General features: G+C 32.5%; 1 protein-coding gene across 14 annotated transcripts in view; it reads right to left on the minus strand.

The window, feature by feature from the left end:
- LOC125075926 (potassium channel subfamily T member 2) overlaps positions 1–18,688 on the minus strand; it is a 90,076-nt gene that overhangs the window by 28,300 nt on the left and 43,088 nt on the right. For 2 of the 14 annotated variants that reach the window (XM_047687791.1, XM_047687786.1), the window contains exons 1-2: positions 9,190–9,255; positions 8,378–8,528 (exon numbers count right to left, since the gene is read on the minus strand). The exons of 11 other annotated variants lie outside the window; for them this stretch is intronic. In XM_047687791.1, coding sequence (XP_047543747.1) covers positions 8,378–8,448 — 71 coding nt within the window. In that variant the 5' untranslated portion in view covers positions 8,449–8,528; positions 9,190–9,255. Of the gene's footprint in view, positions 1–8,377; positions 8,529–9,189; positions 9,256–18,688 lie in introns of those variants that run through there. One more of the 14 variants, XM_047687785.1, reaches the window with a different exon arrangement.

Below are 18,688 nucleotides of genomic sequence, written 5' to 3' on the forward strand. Positions count from 1 at the left end.
ATTAAAATCAACTAGGTATCGGTTTGGGAATAAATATGTAAGGTAAGGCAATTTAAATTTAATTCTTTTCTACAAGCGTACTTACAATTAATACAATTTTATTTCGTTATTTAAAGGGTCTGCATTTTAATTGACACTTAAGGATTTTTTTGTCTAACAAGTCATTAATTGTATAATAATATTGTATCTCTTAATCCACAAACGTACATTCACATTTTTATTTTACATAAGAGCCATGACAAAGTGTAACAATAAACGCAATTATTTTAAAATATTTAAATACTTTCCTTATACATGGTAAGTTTTTGCGTCATAATACAAAAAAAAAACAAGTCACGTATAAAGAATGGCGATAAAAAATGAGGTGTTTGTGTTTTTGCTACGAGGTAGCATTGGCTAGGGTCGCGTGCGCGTCGGAAGGGCACGCACCCATGGGACCGTATTTTCATTATGACGATTAAATATACAGTTAATTTTCTATAGTGTTAAATACAAGAATAGATAAAGGGATGGGCATGATATTAACATTGACACTGCTGAAGAAAAACCTGAGCAAAATCAATATTTCTATCTATTTTAAACTTAAGTTTCTGATTATGTAGGGACACATTCAGTCTTGAGTAAGGGTACATTTGAGTACCACTTAGGAATATGTCCTCATATTAGTTTTCCTACAAGCAGCTAGTTTTAGGGGGGACTATGCACAGGGCATATAGTACATACAGCATAGAGTGTGTGCGCTAGTACAAATAAACTATATAATTCGTCACTTGGTAATTCGATGGGATGACAAATCTGATACGATCGGAGAAAGGTCAAGTGCAGGACCAAAAGCTTTTCACGGGTAAGCACTGGCAATTTCTGAATTCCGAGCTGGTACTGACAATTTACGACTTCGGGATCTAAAGAGTTATTAACAACTCACTTGATCAATAACAACTGTCAAATCTTTATAGATATAAACCTTGCCGTAAAATAATATAAATCAAGGTCTTCATTGGTTCCGTAGTAAACTGATAAGTACGATTGAACGAGTATATAGGTGCGATCCCATTGTAATAGTTGCTCTTATGCTAATATTTTTCTTTGAAAAATATACTTGATTTTAATAATATTTTATAAATAGGCACCTATTTTGAACTCTCACTCGGACCCTCGGCCTCGGCCCTCTTTCAAAAATAGAACAATTTAAATTTCTATAGGAAGCAGCATCAATAACAGATACAAAGAAAATCTATTTTCCAATGGCAAACCACGCTTTAATTTAAATTAATTCAAAAGCCGTCTAGTAAAGAAGTCGATGAATGTTTACATATGAACCTAATTTGTCACAAAACAACTAAAATCATTTATCTTCCATATCTCCTACAGAGCTTCAGCCCAGAGGCTTGCAATTTCAGGTTAGTTGTTCTAAACTAAATTTCTATCAAGCTCATCATATTAGTCTAGTTTGGAAATACGAGCTTCGAGAATTTCTACTTTGTTTTGATGTAGAACTTCTTTCACCCATTGGAGAATTTTGGATAGATTAGTATCGGCGGAGTTTGTAGGTATATTTCGACTACACTATTGGTTTATCTTAATGAAATGATGTTGAAACGGTTTTTAAATTATGTTTGGTCTAATACAAATGTTAATTGACGTCGTTGGGAGTCTTGTCGAGCTTTCTTCTGGTATAAGGATACCCGATAAGCGAATACAATGACTATGACAGTAGAACTCAGAAGATAACTCAATGGTTAAAAAATGAGATAATTAATACAAAGATCAACGTAGACGTAAAGGATCGTAGTTTCAGCTATTTATGTCAGATTCAACGATATCTTCGTTCTGTCAATTTATTCAATCTCTTTCTCATGGTGTTTTACTTTCGTGAAAATAGGAATATCTTCTTCTCATTCTTGTAATCTTGCGCTTTGTGGTCATGATATTGATTGTGTAATGTCTGGCAGTGGGAATCTGAGATGATACTCAAAGTGGCATGTGATTTTGGTAAGGTGGTTATGATATAGAAAAATATTATATAAAAATATATTCAAACGACTTTAAAAAAAATCTTTGAAAATAAATTAATAAATATAAAATCAGTTCGAAAAGTACAAATTATAAATGTGGCCAAGCCATTAAACGACCTAACAAAACCAGAGGAATCACATGCTTGCCTTTGTTACTTTGTAAAGAAGTAAGGAAACGCAAAATCATTCCTCATTGTATTTAAACCATGACTACTACGTAAATACGTGGATTTAATAATATATAATGTTCCGTTAGTGATCTAGTAGTGTAGTTAAAGAACGCGCCAGTGGAATAAACGTTTAGGCCCAGAAAACCTAAGGTTCCAATTCTAATATGATTAGATCTTAGAGTTAATTTTAGGTAGACCATTTGTTTCCACCGAAAAAGTGACACTAAAGGGCTACCGTCTTTTAAATTGTATAGCTTAGGATTGTGTTATATGTACTCAAATAACGTACAAATATTATCATGCCCCAATTAGATTAAGCTTCAAACTAACAGGAAAAATATTGTAGCACTACGTTTTCACCGCACACCTTCATCATTAACATTTCAAAATTCACTTACATTTTTGAATGTTGTATAACGGCTAATATTAAGAGCGTAGTTTGTAAGCGTGGGAATTTATTTTACATATTTACATAGGTACTTTCCGCTAAATTGCTTAAAAAATGTTAATAGAAAAGGTCGATTTCAGTGTTTGGAGTGATGTTGACGATGAATTTACTAAGTTATTGATATATATTTTATAAATATCATCCGGTGAAACTTGAGATATATCTATTCAGATACTGAATGTATTTTTTTAACCATAATCAATGCTCCAGTTTTAAGATATTTTGAAAATAGTAAGCGCTATTTTAGCGTTCCGCAAGGACTGTCCTCTTAACAAAAAAAAATTTTTTAAATTGAAGCCATAGCGGCAATCTCTCTCTCTCTCTCAGATGATTTCAATTTGATTTGATCATTAATGATAAATATTCTAAAGATAATAAAGAAATAATAATATAATAGATCAAAACTATTGAAGTAATAACCAGTACATATAAAAAGAAACATTTAATAAATTATCATTTACATACGATGCATAGTTTTTTTCTTAACAATTTCGGGTCGTAATATTGGTTTGCAATACTTACTGAAAAACATCGAAACACAAAAAACCGGTAAACGAGGAACGGGTATTTATGGACATTTTGTTTTTTTAAATAAATTGATAACTTCTGGTACATTTAAGTCATTGTCTTGGAAACTAAAATATGGATATCTTTAGTGAATATTAAATACGACACAATATTGATGTTACATAATTTCCTATGACAACAAACAATAACAATTATTTGATATTATTATTATTTCACGTTCATTATTATGCAATCAATCATTTGCGAGTCGTTTCCGCATCGGTCGTTGTGTTTGCTAGATGATAACTTTGATTACTATTATTGACCCTGTTAAAACTCCTTATTCTACAATATTGCTTCAATTGCATTGATTATGTGTCTATTGAATAGTGGTCGGTGGACAGTATGCCTTTGTGTACGTAACCAGCAATGATCTGTGCGACACTTACAGTCAATCACAGTCATATTGATCTACCATTCTTATTCCTAAGGAATATATTTGTTCTTTATTGAAAATGATAAAAAGTAGGTAAATTATGCTTATTATTTTTATAATTACCTAACATATGTCCGTTCGAGTTCTTTATCTAAGCTCATTGCCCCAATATTTATAATTGGTTTTATTAATGACCGTACCTTTATAAAATTTAACCTATGTCATATTAGTTATTTATCGTCGTTTTCATTTGGTTTTCAAATTGAAATATTTCATTTAGCTATACTAGTTTGCAATTAACGCAAGATAGAAAGAGAGTAACTCATTGTCGTTTAAATAATATCAATATTTAATATATGTATTTGGAGCACCACTAGAAACATATTATACCCTTTTTATTATTGAAGTATGGTCACGCCGTTCTATCGTTTGATACGAATACAATGTAAAAATGAAACGATAAACTAGAATACGAAACCGCGGGAAACAGCTGTCTCGTGTCCGGATAAATAAAATGATTGAAAAGCACTATTGGCTTCCTTATGTTCGGCCAAACTTTTATATCGAAATATGACTAGACAATTTTTTTTTAATATTCTTCTAAATCTATCCGAATAGTAAAACGTGTAAAAATTCTACTAAGTATTCATGTCGAGCATTCCTCGATAAATAATCCTCGGCTTTATGCAAGGCCATTTGAGGCGGCACCACTTATTCTAACTCTAAACAGCACTACTTAATATTTTTGTTTCAGTTTGAAGGATGAGTGAGCCAATTTAATTCAGACATAATGGACATAACAAAGTACCAAAGTCTATAGTCATGATAACCATTTACCATCAGATGGTCAATTTACCCGTCTGCCTATCCACTATAAACTAATAAAATAAATTAAATACAGGGATAATTTAATCTCAACAGCTAAACAGTGTACAAGTGGGTACCACTCATCATATTTATTTATACAAAACGATATTTTACTACAAAACAGCAGTACTTAGTGTTCCGGTTGTGATCCGGTTTAAAGTGTGAGTGCTAGTGTAACTACATACACAAGGGATAGCATCTTAGTTGCCAAGCTTGGTGAAACATGGCGACGTAAAGCATGGCTGGTGTTTCTTACAGGGTCAAAAATCTATCGCAGTTGGTGTCTCTAAATATACTATAAAAATTACGTAGGAATTTCAATAACGGAACAATGTAAATATATTTTAAATAATACCTGGAGGTATTTTTATACTTCATTATTTGCCTCTCGACTTTATACTAAAACGGTGTGCGCAAGGCTTTATTTTAAAGATAAAATATATATATTATCAGTTGAAAGCTTAGATTAATAATACAAACCCTTTCAAAGTACTTGACATTTTATATTTATTTACGTTTAAATTTTAGCTGTTGTAGGGTAAGTGGGGTTTTAAATTGATGAAGGACAAAATGTTTGGATTGCGGACCGATTGAAACTTATTGAAGACTAGCTGTGCCCGCAGCTAAAGTTACTCCTTATTACATCAGCCAGTAGAAGTCCTGTCAAAATCAGTCCAACCGGAACAAACAGACAGACAGAAATTGAAAAAAAAAAATGTTATTTTGGTATATGTATCGTGTATACATACATATGCATTTAGTATTACAAATGGACACTCCAATTTTATTATATGCATAGACAATTTCTTTCAATCCGTCATACGTATTCTACTGTTGTTCTTTGTATCTTCCAGGAAAGCCATAATATTATTTTTTTAATTTAAAGTTTTAAATAATACTTAGTATAAGTCATTTGCAATTCAACGGGTAAATGCTACTAGGATTCTTACCATCGTTCACCGCGGTCGTGATATGTACGGTAATTTTTTTTTTATTTGTATGTAATGTTAATAATTCTCAATAGAGTAAATTAAATAAAGTATAAGTCAACGTGTATACATCAAAACCTAGTACAGCCCTCTGAATATTTTAAAGCTTGCATGTATTACTGGCTCTTTAGTTTTTCGAGAGGTTAATATACCATTAAATCTTTGAAACGGCGCGGTCTCATTACATGTAAATATGTTTCATTTGTTTTCCATTTTACGAAATGTGTTATTTCGCATCGAAGATAATAATTTTTACATTTCATTTTGAAAATTAACAATGCGTGGTGAATTTCAAAATGCGTTAAAATCCCTCTTAATTTTTTTGAAAAATTTCAGACTGAGATCAAGTATGTAAAATATTTTGTACTTTGATGGTAAACTGAGCTTTGTATCAGGCCGTATTGGTCAACCACCCTCGAAACATATATTGTACAGGCAAGTACTTAGTATTGATGTGTTCCGGCTTCCGGTGAGTGAGCCAGAGTAACTAATGGCAGAAGAGACATAACATCTCACTTCCCATTGGCTATGTAAGTTTGAATGCTTAATTTTTTACGACGCCTATGTCTGTAACCACTCACTATCAGGAGACTCATTTGCCAGTTCACCTATCTAGGCCATAAAAAAAGAAATATATAAATCGGTGATTAACTAAACATCCGCTTTCGTTTTGAACACAACTAAACAAAAAAATACTCGGTGACTGAATGAATGAGATTAATTTACATTGTTCATTTCATATTTCAAATGAATCGTCATTTATTTTTGGAGAATTCATCACGTGCCAGTGTATATATACTGATTTTTATTCATTTGTATTCAATATCATATATGTGATGAAACTATTGTTAATATTGGTATTACCAATATCGAACGTCGCGTGAGTATTATTTCCGTATAACGCATCAAATGCAACCAACGGATAGGCATCTAATAAATAATTTGAGGTTTATAGATTGCCGGCGTTCAATTACGCCTGAAGTGGTTTTGTAATATCTCTTCAGTTGATGGGACCTATATGTCTATATAGGTCCCATCAACTGAAGAGATATTCGTCCGTCAACCAGTACTCCTTAGTATTATTATGTTTCGGTTTGAAGGGTGAGTAAGCCAGTTTAACAAGGGGCATTACATGTTAGTTCCAAAGGTTTGGGGTGCATTGACTACGTAAGAAATGCTTAATATTACTTAGAGAGCCAAAGTATATGATCGGTTGTGACCACTTACCATCAGGTGGTCCATTTGCGAGTCAACCTAGGAATATAATAAAAAAATAGCAGCTCCTCGATGGATAACTATCCATAATTTTAGTTCGGTATAATTTTATCGTGTGAGCATTATCATTTATTGCATGAGACTAATTTCAGCAATTGTTATTTTTATATTAGTTATTTATGTTGAATCAGGCGTACATATTTTTGATAAGCTGTGTATAAGGCTCCTGTATCGATAATTAGTTTCAGAAATGTAAGAATTTACTTCTTAATCATTTTGTAAATCGTTAATTTTTCGTTTTAATTTTCATGAATGTATAAAATAATACATATGGCAAGTCCTTGAATAAATTAAAACTTAAATAGAAAATAATATTTAAAACACATCGGTATTTATAAAAGTATAATAAACCGTAAGTTTAATTTAATTAAACAATGATACGAAAGTTCGTGTAGTACTTTAACATTAAGAACACGTTCAGAAGGCTATAACTAAACTAATAGTTACTCTGCGCAACTATCAATCAGTACGTAAAGTCTGTTAATAGTGCAGTAATTAAGAGGAAAACTTGCGTAGGTGTACATGGACCAGGGAACGTCGAAGATGATAGATCGATTAGATATTTAAAAAGATTTAACGTTTTTGTACCGGACGGTAACAAAAGGAATTTTCCCAATTTAAATATTTATCTCGCATCCACGTAGGTACAGTGCGCTAAGCTCCTCAACCCTCACAAATTACACGTAATAAAAAAAAACACGTATAAATGTGGTTAGGTTAATACGTGAAGTCGTTTATAATTGAACCGTCGGCGTTGGAAAACGTAAGGCAATAAATAACAACAAATATCATAAATACGAGCGTAGTTATTAGCAACGTGAGTCATTTGTACTGTTTTGTGTATTATCAGTTTTCAACTAATTGCCTGGTCGCATATACACGTCAATGTTTGGTGTGTGAAGTGCCGGTCGATTAACATATGCGTAAACCTTTGTTTGCGGCTCAAGCGGAGTGAAGAATTAAAATAAATTGTAAAATAGCGTCATACGAAAATATATTAAACTACCATAATGTCAAATGTACAAAATAGTGTAATATTTCTTGTGTAGCTTAGAAATTTGCTTGGCAGCAGGGCTTTGTGCAAGCCCCTCTGGGTAGGTATATTTTACCGCCAAACAGCAATACTCAGTAATTTTGTGTTCCGGTTTGAAGTTTGAGTGAGCCAGTGTAACTACAGGCACAACGGACATAACTCATCAGGTTAGCTCCGCATTGGTGTAATAGTATTATTTCTTACAGCGTCAATGTCTATGGGCGGTGGTGATCACTTACCACGAGGTGGCCCATTTGTCCGTCCACCTACCTATTATATAAAAAAACATATATTGAGTATTATACCTCAGCATATATTTTATTGTGCTCCGGTTTGTAAGCCAGATAAGAAAGCCAGTGTAAATACAGGCTCGAGGGCCATAACATGAATCATAACTGCTTCCCAAGGTTGGCGCCTCATTGGCGTTGAGGTTTAAGGTATGGTTAACATTTGTTACAGCTCCAATGTCTATGAATGGTGGTTACAGCATACTCAGGTGGCTTATATCAGGTGTTCTATTTGCAAGTCCTCCTACAAAAATATGGATATCAAAGTACTTACATTGATGTTATCCGTAATTTAACGAAAGAGGGTGTGTTTTAAAAGCATTGAATGTTTTATGTGGTGTGGAAATTACCTTGGTATCTTGTCGTAGCTGTCCCATCCCGTTAGACAATTGTAGGAGCTATATCTACTGACTGCCGCCATGTCTAATGTACCATGATAATGTCACACTGATATTTAAGCAGACTTTTAGCAGCAGAAACTGTTCTCACGATAAAAGCAAACTGTAGTAGCAATAAAAATAAAGAATTTGGTGTCAAATTTCATTACAACCTGAATGTCAAGATTATGGAGCATCAACAAATCATGTAATTTTTTTAAAACGTTGCCGTCAACGAATTTCATAAATTAGAATTGATTTTTTATTTACTTATATCGGGTATTTATCTTCATTCTAGGTATTTGTATGGATCCACTTAATCTACAAAACATTATACTTGAAGTAGATTTTCTAGGGAGCTCATTAATTTACCAGTGATAAATTGGCCGATCAAGAGTGAAAAGCGACCGGTGAAATGAAAATTGAAAGACGACAAGTAAATTAAATGTCTAGAAAGAATGGGAGTCGATGAAGCGACTGTAGTTAAACACAAACATTGCTTGCACAACACTACGTTTATTGTGTTTTGATAAGGTCTAACAATTTGACACTTCTTTCATTAATTCTGATCAACCAATATTATAGAGTATATTTTTTAATAATTTGAAATAAACTATAATGAGGTTGTAATAAACTCTGAGCAGTAATTAATATGATTGAAGATACAACTGTTCGTTCCGAGACGTACTAGAATAATTAATAAGCGTTCTAGCAAAACAATGTATGGAAAGTTAAAATAAATATACATTAGAATTATTGAAAAAATAATTATGATTAAATATTACACGGTTGATTAGAGATTTTTAACAAGCGGTTAGGTTGTTGTACATCAACAAACGACGCGATGTTCAGAGGAGAGCACGGATGCGGTGAAGCGAGCGCCGCGGCCCTAGTCCGTGTTCGACTGAACCTGTGACGCCACTCCTGCCTCGCCCGCCTCCTTTTCCGCCTGGCTACAACGCTACGCCAAATCGCTTCTATTTAAAACGACGCGACGTCGCTGTTGCACAAGTATATTACTTCAGAATTACTGATATTTTTTAGAAATTGATAGATTTCGGTAATTTAAATTTTCTTAGAAAAAACTGTATTTATTTATTGAACGTAATACATATCTATTTTAATTTAAAAAAATAATCTATAACTAAAAAATCACGATAATTGTACAATAATATATTCAGCGTGTTTTAGAGCAGATTTTTAGGTAAACCTTTTCATACAACGTATCAAGTTAAAATTTAGCTAATTGGTAGGTTATAAATGTAACTTTTAACATAAATTTTAATTTACTATAATTAGAAATTTTATTATGTACGTTCCATTCTAATATATTCAAAAATGTGCCGTGAGTTCTAGCGTTCATCCAATTGGGCCGCATGTGACGTAGATTGGGTGGATTATAAAAGTATAAAATATAAAATTAAAAACGTTAAATTCGGGACCGAACAACTCAAATGAATCCTAAGTTTTTTTCTTATTATTTATATATAAGTTTTTGTAATGATCAAGCACATAGATATCAAGATATCAAATGAAATATTCTCCTACATCATATTATACATCAAAAATAATGTTCGCGCATCTCTCACCCGACTTCGTTGAAACTTTGTACAGTCGATGCTGGCATTTGCATAAAAGTTTTTGACATAATACCAACAAAGTTGCGCGCGAGTCCTGTCGGATAAGTTCCTTCGTCTTCTATACATTCGAACACCGTTGAACGTACAAATTTACGACGGTTTTAAAGGATTTTGGGAAATTTTACCTACTTGTTACGTAGGCATGATAAAGGTTCAGCATCAACTGCCAACGACAGTGAATTCTGAGCCTGTCAGTACTTTATGACAAGCTTGTAATTTGACCGTCGGAAAAATTAAAAATAATTGTCATTGATTATTTAATTGATGTCATTGCTCTTCCACTATTATAGTTCTAGTAGAAATGCACCTAATCGAGCCGTTTAAAGTGGCTAAGTGGCCAGTCCTAGACAACGAATAAACATGGCTGTGCACAGTTTTAAAACTTAATAAAATCGCGGAAGTCATCGTTAGCCCAAACTTCTTGATGGCAACAGTATATCGCGATTTATTTAAAAAGATGAAATTCTTTACGTTGACAAAGACGTGTTATTTAAAGGGAGACTACTAGTACCGCTCTTCATAATAATTTTATATAAGTATTAAGTAACCTAAATTCATGTCTAGATGTTGGTATATGAGATTTGGTCTTATTACAATGCATACCGCCTTTATCATCTGATTATGTAATTTAGTTCAAAGTAATTCAATTAACCGTCAACGTTTGGTAAGCTATGACTAATGATAGATTGCTTGGATACTGTTTAATGTTAATAAAAAACAGGAGCACTGTAATACCGTTTCTCTGAGTGTTATAATGTCGCACAGATCTACAACGATGTAGTTTTGTTCATTTGGAAAGCTGAAACTGCTTCAAACAACACGATTAATCAATACAAAATAAAAATTGCAGTAAAGTGTTCTTTAAACATTCGAGATGCTGACTAAAACTGAGCAAAATGCTATACCTACTAAAAAAGGTACGTCAACTCGACAACGTAAGGCTCAAAAAACTATAACGCTCTCCGAGTGAAAAAACTGCCCACAAAGCTATGTGTATCGCCCTCGATAACACACAGCTTTGTGGGCTGTTATATCATTTACAAAAACGCCGATGACACGCTCGACCAACAATAACCGAACACAGAGTGAATTTCCACATTTGATGCTGCAAAGTAAGTTCGAGCAGAATAGCAATTCTAGTTCCTGATTTTCTAGCTTAGAAGTTGTCGCTTAATTGATAATAGTAGTAATGAGATATTAAAATGATGTTCTTACAAATGACATTCTTTTAAAATACACTAAATGTACATACGTATTCGGTTAGAAGCTACCTTATAAAATATCTTGTTTATATAACGAAGCCGAAGTACCAGGCCTTAAAGAGCTTACAGTTCGTCCTAGGAGACTTCGTTCCGTTCTTCACGTCTACGTAATCCCTGCATAAAATAAGTTATTTATGTCACAATGTGGTTATCGAAAAAAAAACCGGCATGAAATAGATGTACTTTTAGCCTTATTATTGTTAAAATTATTGTGCACGATTAAAAATAATCATATTTGAAAAATTAAAAATGATAGTATCGAAATAATAATCAGACTCCAAAAGTGAAATGGTTATGAAATTTAACTGAAATAAAACATGGAATTTTATACAGAAATGGAACTTATTAGTATTGTATGTTTAAAAATGTCTGCTGGACTAAGTATAACGGACGGGAAATTAACGGTCAACTGCATAATTGATTACAGCCTGTTCTCTGGAATCATGTAGATAATGTACCGAGCCCCTCTCTTAATAACGATAAAAATTAGTACCATTAATCATTATATTTTGATCTTCATTGATTAATAATTTAAATATCATTAGTTTTTTTTTCAAATATTTATTATCATGAAGTCTTTATTTATATAAATAAAACTCAAAATAAATACTGTACAAAACATGATGGCAATGTGTGATAGTGCTTAAGTAAGATACACTTTTACCCATATATTTCTTCTCGCTTATATACTTTTAAGACAATCCCACACGACTAGAAATAGATCAAGCGTAGGAAGGCTGACAGGGAACATTTGACATTTAGTTTAAACATTTATGTTAAATATATCCGGGACGAGGGCAGTCTATGTATGTAATACTGATATGCTTAAGATACGGTCATTATTTTAATCATTGGTCCGAGTGCTTTTAGTCGTATACCGGAAAATACACAGGAATACCAAAAATCTATACAAAGAGTTCATGTATGTTATTCTATAATTATATGGTTTAATTAAAGTAACCTTTTTCATATTTCATATTATATAAATTTGTCTTAGTAAGGTCTGCATAATAATGTGTTCCATTGCATCCTTTGAAATTTAAGTGGCAATTAAATGGCTATGGAAAAAGTCATCAGTCATTGCATAAGATACTTTACCCGAAGTCAAGTATTCTAGGCATTATAGACTCGACTCTTTGCTTATTTGATACTTGCTAAGATAGCTCTTCGATTCTAAATTGCATCCTACTCCTCGCATACCTTTATTCTCGTGGATTTATTCCCATATCGCTAAAACATCTGGTACCGATTACCAACGATACACGACAGTTAAAATTAACGGAATCCGTTTAAAATTAATTAATTTATACTTTCTGACAGATAAGTTAAACTAATGTTTGTTTCTATGGATACAGAGATATGTTATTACCCATAGTAACAAACAGCCTGTAAGTTTTCCTCTGCTGGGCTATGGTCACCTCTAACTTTGAGGTTTTGAGCATATTCCACCTCGCTGCTCCATTGTGGTTTGGTGGATACACAAGTGGTAGAATTTCGTTGAAAATAAATATATGCAGGCTTCCTCCACCGAGCACGAGATAAATTGTAAACACAAATTAATCTCATGAAAATTCAGCGGTGCTAGTCTGGGTTTGAACTCGAATCATCGGTTAAGATGCACGCGTTATAACCACTGGGCTATCTTGGCTCTCCGTGATTGATTTTATCAATTATTAAAACTGTACACAGCCGTGTCAGCCATGTTTATTCGTTGTCTCGCCACTTAGCCACTTTAAACGGCTCGATTAGGTGCATTTCTACTAGAATTATAAAGGAAGAACAATGACATCAATTAAATAATCAATGACAATTATTTTTAATTTTTCCGTCATAAATTACATGCTTGTCATAATGTACTGACAAAACAAAATTCTCTGTCGTTGGATGCTGAATCTCTATCATGCCTACGTAAAAATTCCTAAAATCCTTTAAAATCGTCGTAATTTTGTACGAAGACGAAGGAACTTATCCAACAGGACTCGCGCGCAACTTTGTTGGTATTATGTCAAAAACTTTTATACAAATGCCAGCAACGACTGTACAAAGTTTCAACGAAGTCGGGAGAGAACATTATTTTTGATGTATATAATTATGTAGAAGAATATTTTATTTGATATCTTGATATCTATGTGCTCGTTCATTACAAAAAAAAACTTAGGATTCATTTGAGTTGTTCGGTCCCGAATTTAACGTTTTTAGTTTTATATTTTATACTTTTATAATCCACCCAATCTACGTTACATGCCAATTGGATGAAAGCTAGAACTAGAAATATATAGGATAATTTAAAATAATGTGGTATATAAGTGTATATATATCTATGATCATCAGTGACCAGTTACCATCAAGATGACCATTTGCAAGACTTATATCTTACAAATAAAAAATAGTGGAACTTAAAAAATATGCAACGTAAAACAGATTTAATTATTAAGTAAATAAAATCATATCAATCAAATAATTCAATTAGTATATATTCTAAAATTCGAATAAAACAACAAACGCCTACCGTTTTAGTACCTTTATTAGTGCGACTGATCGCAAGCCTGTATGTACAGTATTTATTATTAATTGAAAACTTATAAATTCAATTACGTTCTAAATTTTCATTTCAAATAAAGTTAATGAGTTTGCTAGTTCATTTTCAATTCATTGCTTACTGGATCTAATTATAGACTTGTAACTTGCGTGTTATTTATTTTTAATTCAACATAATTTACCACTGCTCTTGAATTGTGGATAATTTTGTGACAAATGGAAGTTTTAAATTTTTCATTATTTATAGATAAAATAATAATTGGTTAACGTAAGAACCAGTGTAAATTATCTTCCATTAATTTCCTACGAATAAATGTCTTCATCAATATTATACCCTGGTCGCATTCAATAATTAATCCGCTGCAGCAGAGCTCATGCCCTTTAAGTGTATCTTCAGATTGAACTATTCCTTCTGGGAAATATCGAGCTGTAAGAGTACTTTTGATTTTAGATTAGTCAAATTAGTTTACAATATTCTGATGAGATAAGTTTACTTCTACTTTATATAAGATAAGTTTGTTAAATAATTGAACGGGAAGCGTTCAATTATTTAACAAACTTATTAACAACTCAATTAGAAAATTTTGTTTTGAGATTATATACTGATTAAACAAAAAAAAACGTATGTTCTAATTAAATACAATATAAATCCCGAATCGAACTTGCGACACTTAGTTTTGTCGTTACTACCTCTTGCTAAAACTAATTTGATGAACCTATTAAAGTAAGTGTGACGTCACGTAATGACGTCAAAATGTTAAGTAGTTTAAAGGGACAAGTGGTTGACAATGAATATTATTAATGATGTTATATAATGTTATAATATTGAAATGGCCGTTAATTACCAAATACCATATTGCGATAAAATTGATTTCCATACCAAGTTTTGTAAGAACCAGTCTAGAAATTAGAACATTATCAAATAACCAAAATCCGATTACATACATTTTCGTACAAGTTATAATATTATTTTATTTCATTATGAATGTATTGTTTGTATAAGTCCAATATTTTATTGACTCAGAATTATAAATTTCAAACACATCATAAGTTCTAACAGTGTTGAGAATGATTTAAATATGTCTGCTCGAGTAAGCGTCTCTTAATCTAAGCTAGATCCAATTATCCCTAGTTCTATCTAGAGAACTAGGGATAGTATGATCTATTTTTAGATAGTTTTCTACGTCCGTTTCGTTGTATGTAATTTTGAGTCATATCTTGTAATTGAACAACGAATAACAAAGTTTTTGTTGAATTTTATTAGAAGGTCATCAATCAATCTTAAAAGCGACAGTGTAACTTTCTGTAACTTTACCGATTTGATGTGCGATGTGACGAATTAATTGTGAACTTTTTTCAACTTTCAATTTATATAATATATATCGTCGTAATGATGATAGAGTGCCTTGTGGTCTGGGTAGCATTAGATCAGTTATTCTGGCAACAAAGTCTACAAATAAAAGACCAGACATACGTTTTACAAAGGCTTTGTGGCTACAAATAATTTAACAATTCTCCTGGACCTTAGCTTTTCCCTGCACGTATCCATCCATCTGAAATGTATATTATATTGTGCATATTGGCACAAGTCCCGTATGCCTGATTATCAACACAGATCTCAAGTTTTTTTCATTTTTTTTAAGTCAAGGCATTTGCAGTATTTATGTAGAGGTGCACTAAAAAATAAAAGATGTTTTTAAATGTGCTGCATACCGTACGAAATCCGACTTTTTCCGAACAACTTGAAAACTTTTCATTATTTTTAGCTTGCTATGAGAAATGTTCTCCAAATGAATCGCTTAAAATTCGATCATAAACGTTGATGACAATTTTAGGAAAACATATATTTAGAAAATGGTCCAGAAGGGTTTCGTCATGGCCTATTGCTATATATGTACATACGCAAATATTACACCCACTCTGTGATAATTTCCTGCGATACTTCCTCTCAATATTGAAATCTGTACTTTCGAACCAATTTGTAATGGATTACCAACATTTCCACATAGCACATTACATCCTCGTGCGCTTGTTTATTGTATTAAGCAGTAACGATTCCTTCCCCAATTTGGGAAATGACGTCAAGAGAGAGTAAACAAATTGCGTAAAGTACACTTTTGAACAAGGTATTTCTTTATGACGGAACACATCAAATTAAGCGCCCTTCGTATCAACTGTTATAATTATTAATATACATACATGTACCTACATACTGAGACCATGATAAATTTCACTACGTATACGAAGATGTTACTCTCACTTTTGCGAATAAAACGTTATGCATCCCTTTCAAACACCAATACCGATATACGAACATACCGAATTAAAAAATAGAAAAAATAAAATTAGCAAATGCTAACAAACAAAGCCTTTAGGTATTATAATTGTACATTCTAAACCCTAGGGGGTATGAAAGTTTATAAGGAGTTTCGTTATTTCTGATGTTAAAAATGTGTGTTTACGCTTCGGTTAATGACAACTGATTGAGCGTTTTTTAAAACCTAACACACAAAAGGGTGAAACCCATTTCCAATTACAGGAAATGGGTTTCAGAGGTAAAACGGAAAGAAAGGTAAAAAAAAATAAAAAAATTAGATGGGTTAACAATACTTGCGATTTAATATTCCGTATTTGGCTAATACTTACCAAAAATATGATATTAATAAATTTACGTAAGACGTGTCTTCTTTAAGTCAAGCTAATTGCTTTATTTTGACAGTAGTAATTAGCTAAGCCCTTTATACAGTTTGACAGTTAGGATAGCAAGATGGAAGATTAGGTGGACGGATGCTTTCAGTATCAAGGGTGCAACTCAGAACATCCTTAGAAGTAAGATTTCATCGTCAAACGCAGATGAAGTCAGTAAACCATTCACTTTCAGCGGTAGTCAATAAGGGCAAAAGTTCATTTCAACTGATATCAAGCGGAACATCATACATCTTCTGAAGTCGCTAACCTCCATGTTGAGTCCCACACCGACTTTTTTCTCTTTAATTAAACAGTCGTGCAAATACTATATAAATTTGGTGATTCAAACAGCCAGGTATGAAATACCTGGATATAATCTTTGACTTTCGCTGGAGTTCCTAAGATCGCTTTGAACGCCTAGTCTTTCGGATAGAGAAGGTGACGGGTAACATGCACAGATCGGTTCCTAAGCTCGAAGGGTCGAGGGAATAAAAAAGTTCGCCGTCTCTATGCCAACGTGGCGCTTTATGATTACAAGTTAAATTCTTCTAATAGTCTAGGATACGATAAAATAACGTAACGACTCAAAATTAACATTTTTTTCTTATCATATCATGTTACTAATAATTATTGAACAAATAAATGGATTCTGTTTTCCATACACTGGCCAACAATTGTTTTTACCGAAAATATGCATATTAGCTTTATTTCAATCGAGTTCTAGTTTATTCCACTTTATTTACAATCACTACGGTACGGTTTTTCTATAGTTCAATTTACATTTTAATATTGGTACATATACGCGTTTTGTACTCAGCTATTATTAATTTGTTAAATTGCACATATTCATTGTTTGCTTGTTGTTTTATAGTTGTAGTAAATGGTTATTATTATATTACTGGACAACTAAAAACATAATAGACTGTTACGTAAAAGCTATTTTCAAAACTCAACATTTAATACCAATATATATTTGGTGGTAGGGCTTGATGCAAGCCCGTCTGGGTAAGTACCACCCACTCATCAGATATTCAACCGTTAAACAGCATTACTCAGTATTGTTGTGTTCCGATTTGAAGGGTGAGTGAGCCAGTATAACTACGGGCACAAGGGACGTAACGTCCTGGTTCCCAAGGTTGGTGGCGCATTGGTGATGTAAGGAATGCTTAATATTTCTTTCAACGCCATTGTCTATGGGCGGTGGTGACCGCTTACCACCAGGTGGCCCATATGCTCGTCCGCCTACCGATATAATAAAAAAAAATGTTTTTATTTATGGCTATTTGTAACACACAGTGGTTAATATTACAAGTGACACAGGATGTACGTAGTTTTACGACCACGTGGAGTCAATTAATGTAAGCAGTGGTATAAAATAAGTATCTTAACAATGACAAGAAACGCATTTATACTTTTGCCAATTTGCTAGTGTTTGCAAATTGTAAGAATGTGCCAACATTTTCCATTGTCGAATTATTGTTAACGGCTACATAAAAGAAAGACGTTATTAATTAGGCTTATTATTTTAATTATTATGCGATATCTACGTCAATTGTGAACTGATTTTGATACATATTTTTTAAGTAAAACATTGAATATATGGAACATATTGACACGCCTAAGGTAAGACCGACTCGCATGCCGTGACGGCATGACGCTTTTATGCCGTCATGCCCTCTCTACTTTACTCCCTTGTGTGCCTATATTATAATAATAATAATAGTAAGAAAAAAGTTTTTTTTTAAATTATTAACGAACCCTTATTGCTTTTATTTATGTTACCTATTTATGTTTATCGGTTATTAATAAATATGAAGTAGAATTAAGTCTAAAGACTTAAAATTAATTTTCATGTATCACATCTGCTGGGTGTCTTATAAAAGCCGATTTACTTCTAGATAAAATCCATTAAAATTTTAAGAGTAAAATTTATCAATGAATTTTGGTGGTATCTAGGGATGGGTAACTTTACTTAATACCTTCGACGGCTGGGAACTATTTTGGATCTTAATTTTTTTACTAAATAAATAGTCTTGGCCATGAGAGTAGTCTCATTAATATTTAAGAAAAAAATCACTTAAAAGGATTGCATATGAGTGAAATATATGGTGGTCTCATTTATCCATTTTTAGTAATTTTATACATTGAATCTTTTA

Source organism: Vanessa atalanta, chromosome Z, assembly GCF_905147765.1.
Source record: "Vanessa atalanta chromosome Z, ilVanAtal1.2, whole genome shotgun sequence".
Lineage (NCBI taxonomy): Eukaryota > Metazoa > Arthropoda > Insecta > Lepidoptera > Nymphalidae > Vanessa > Vanessa atalanta.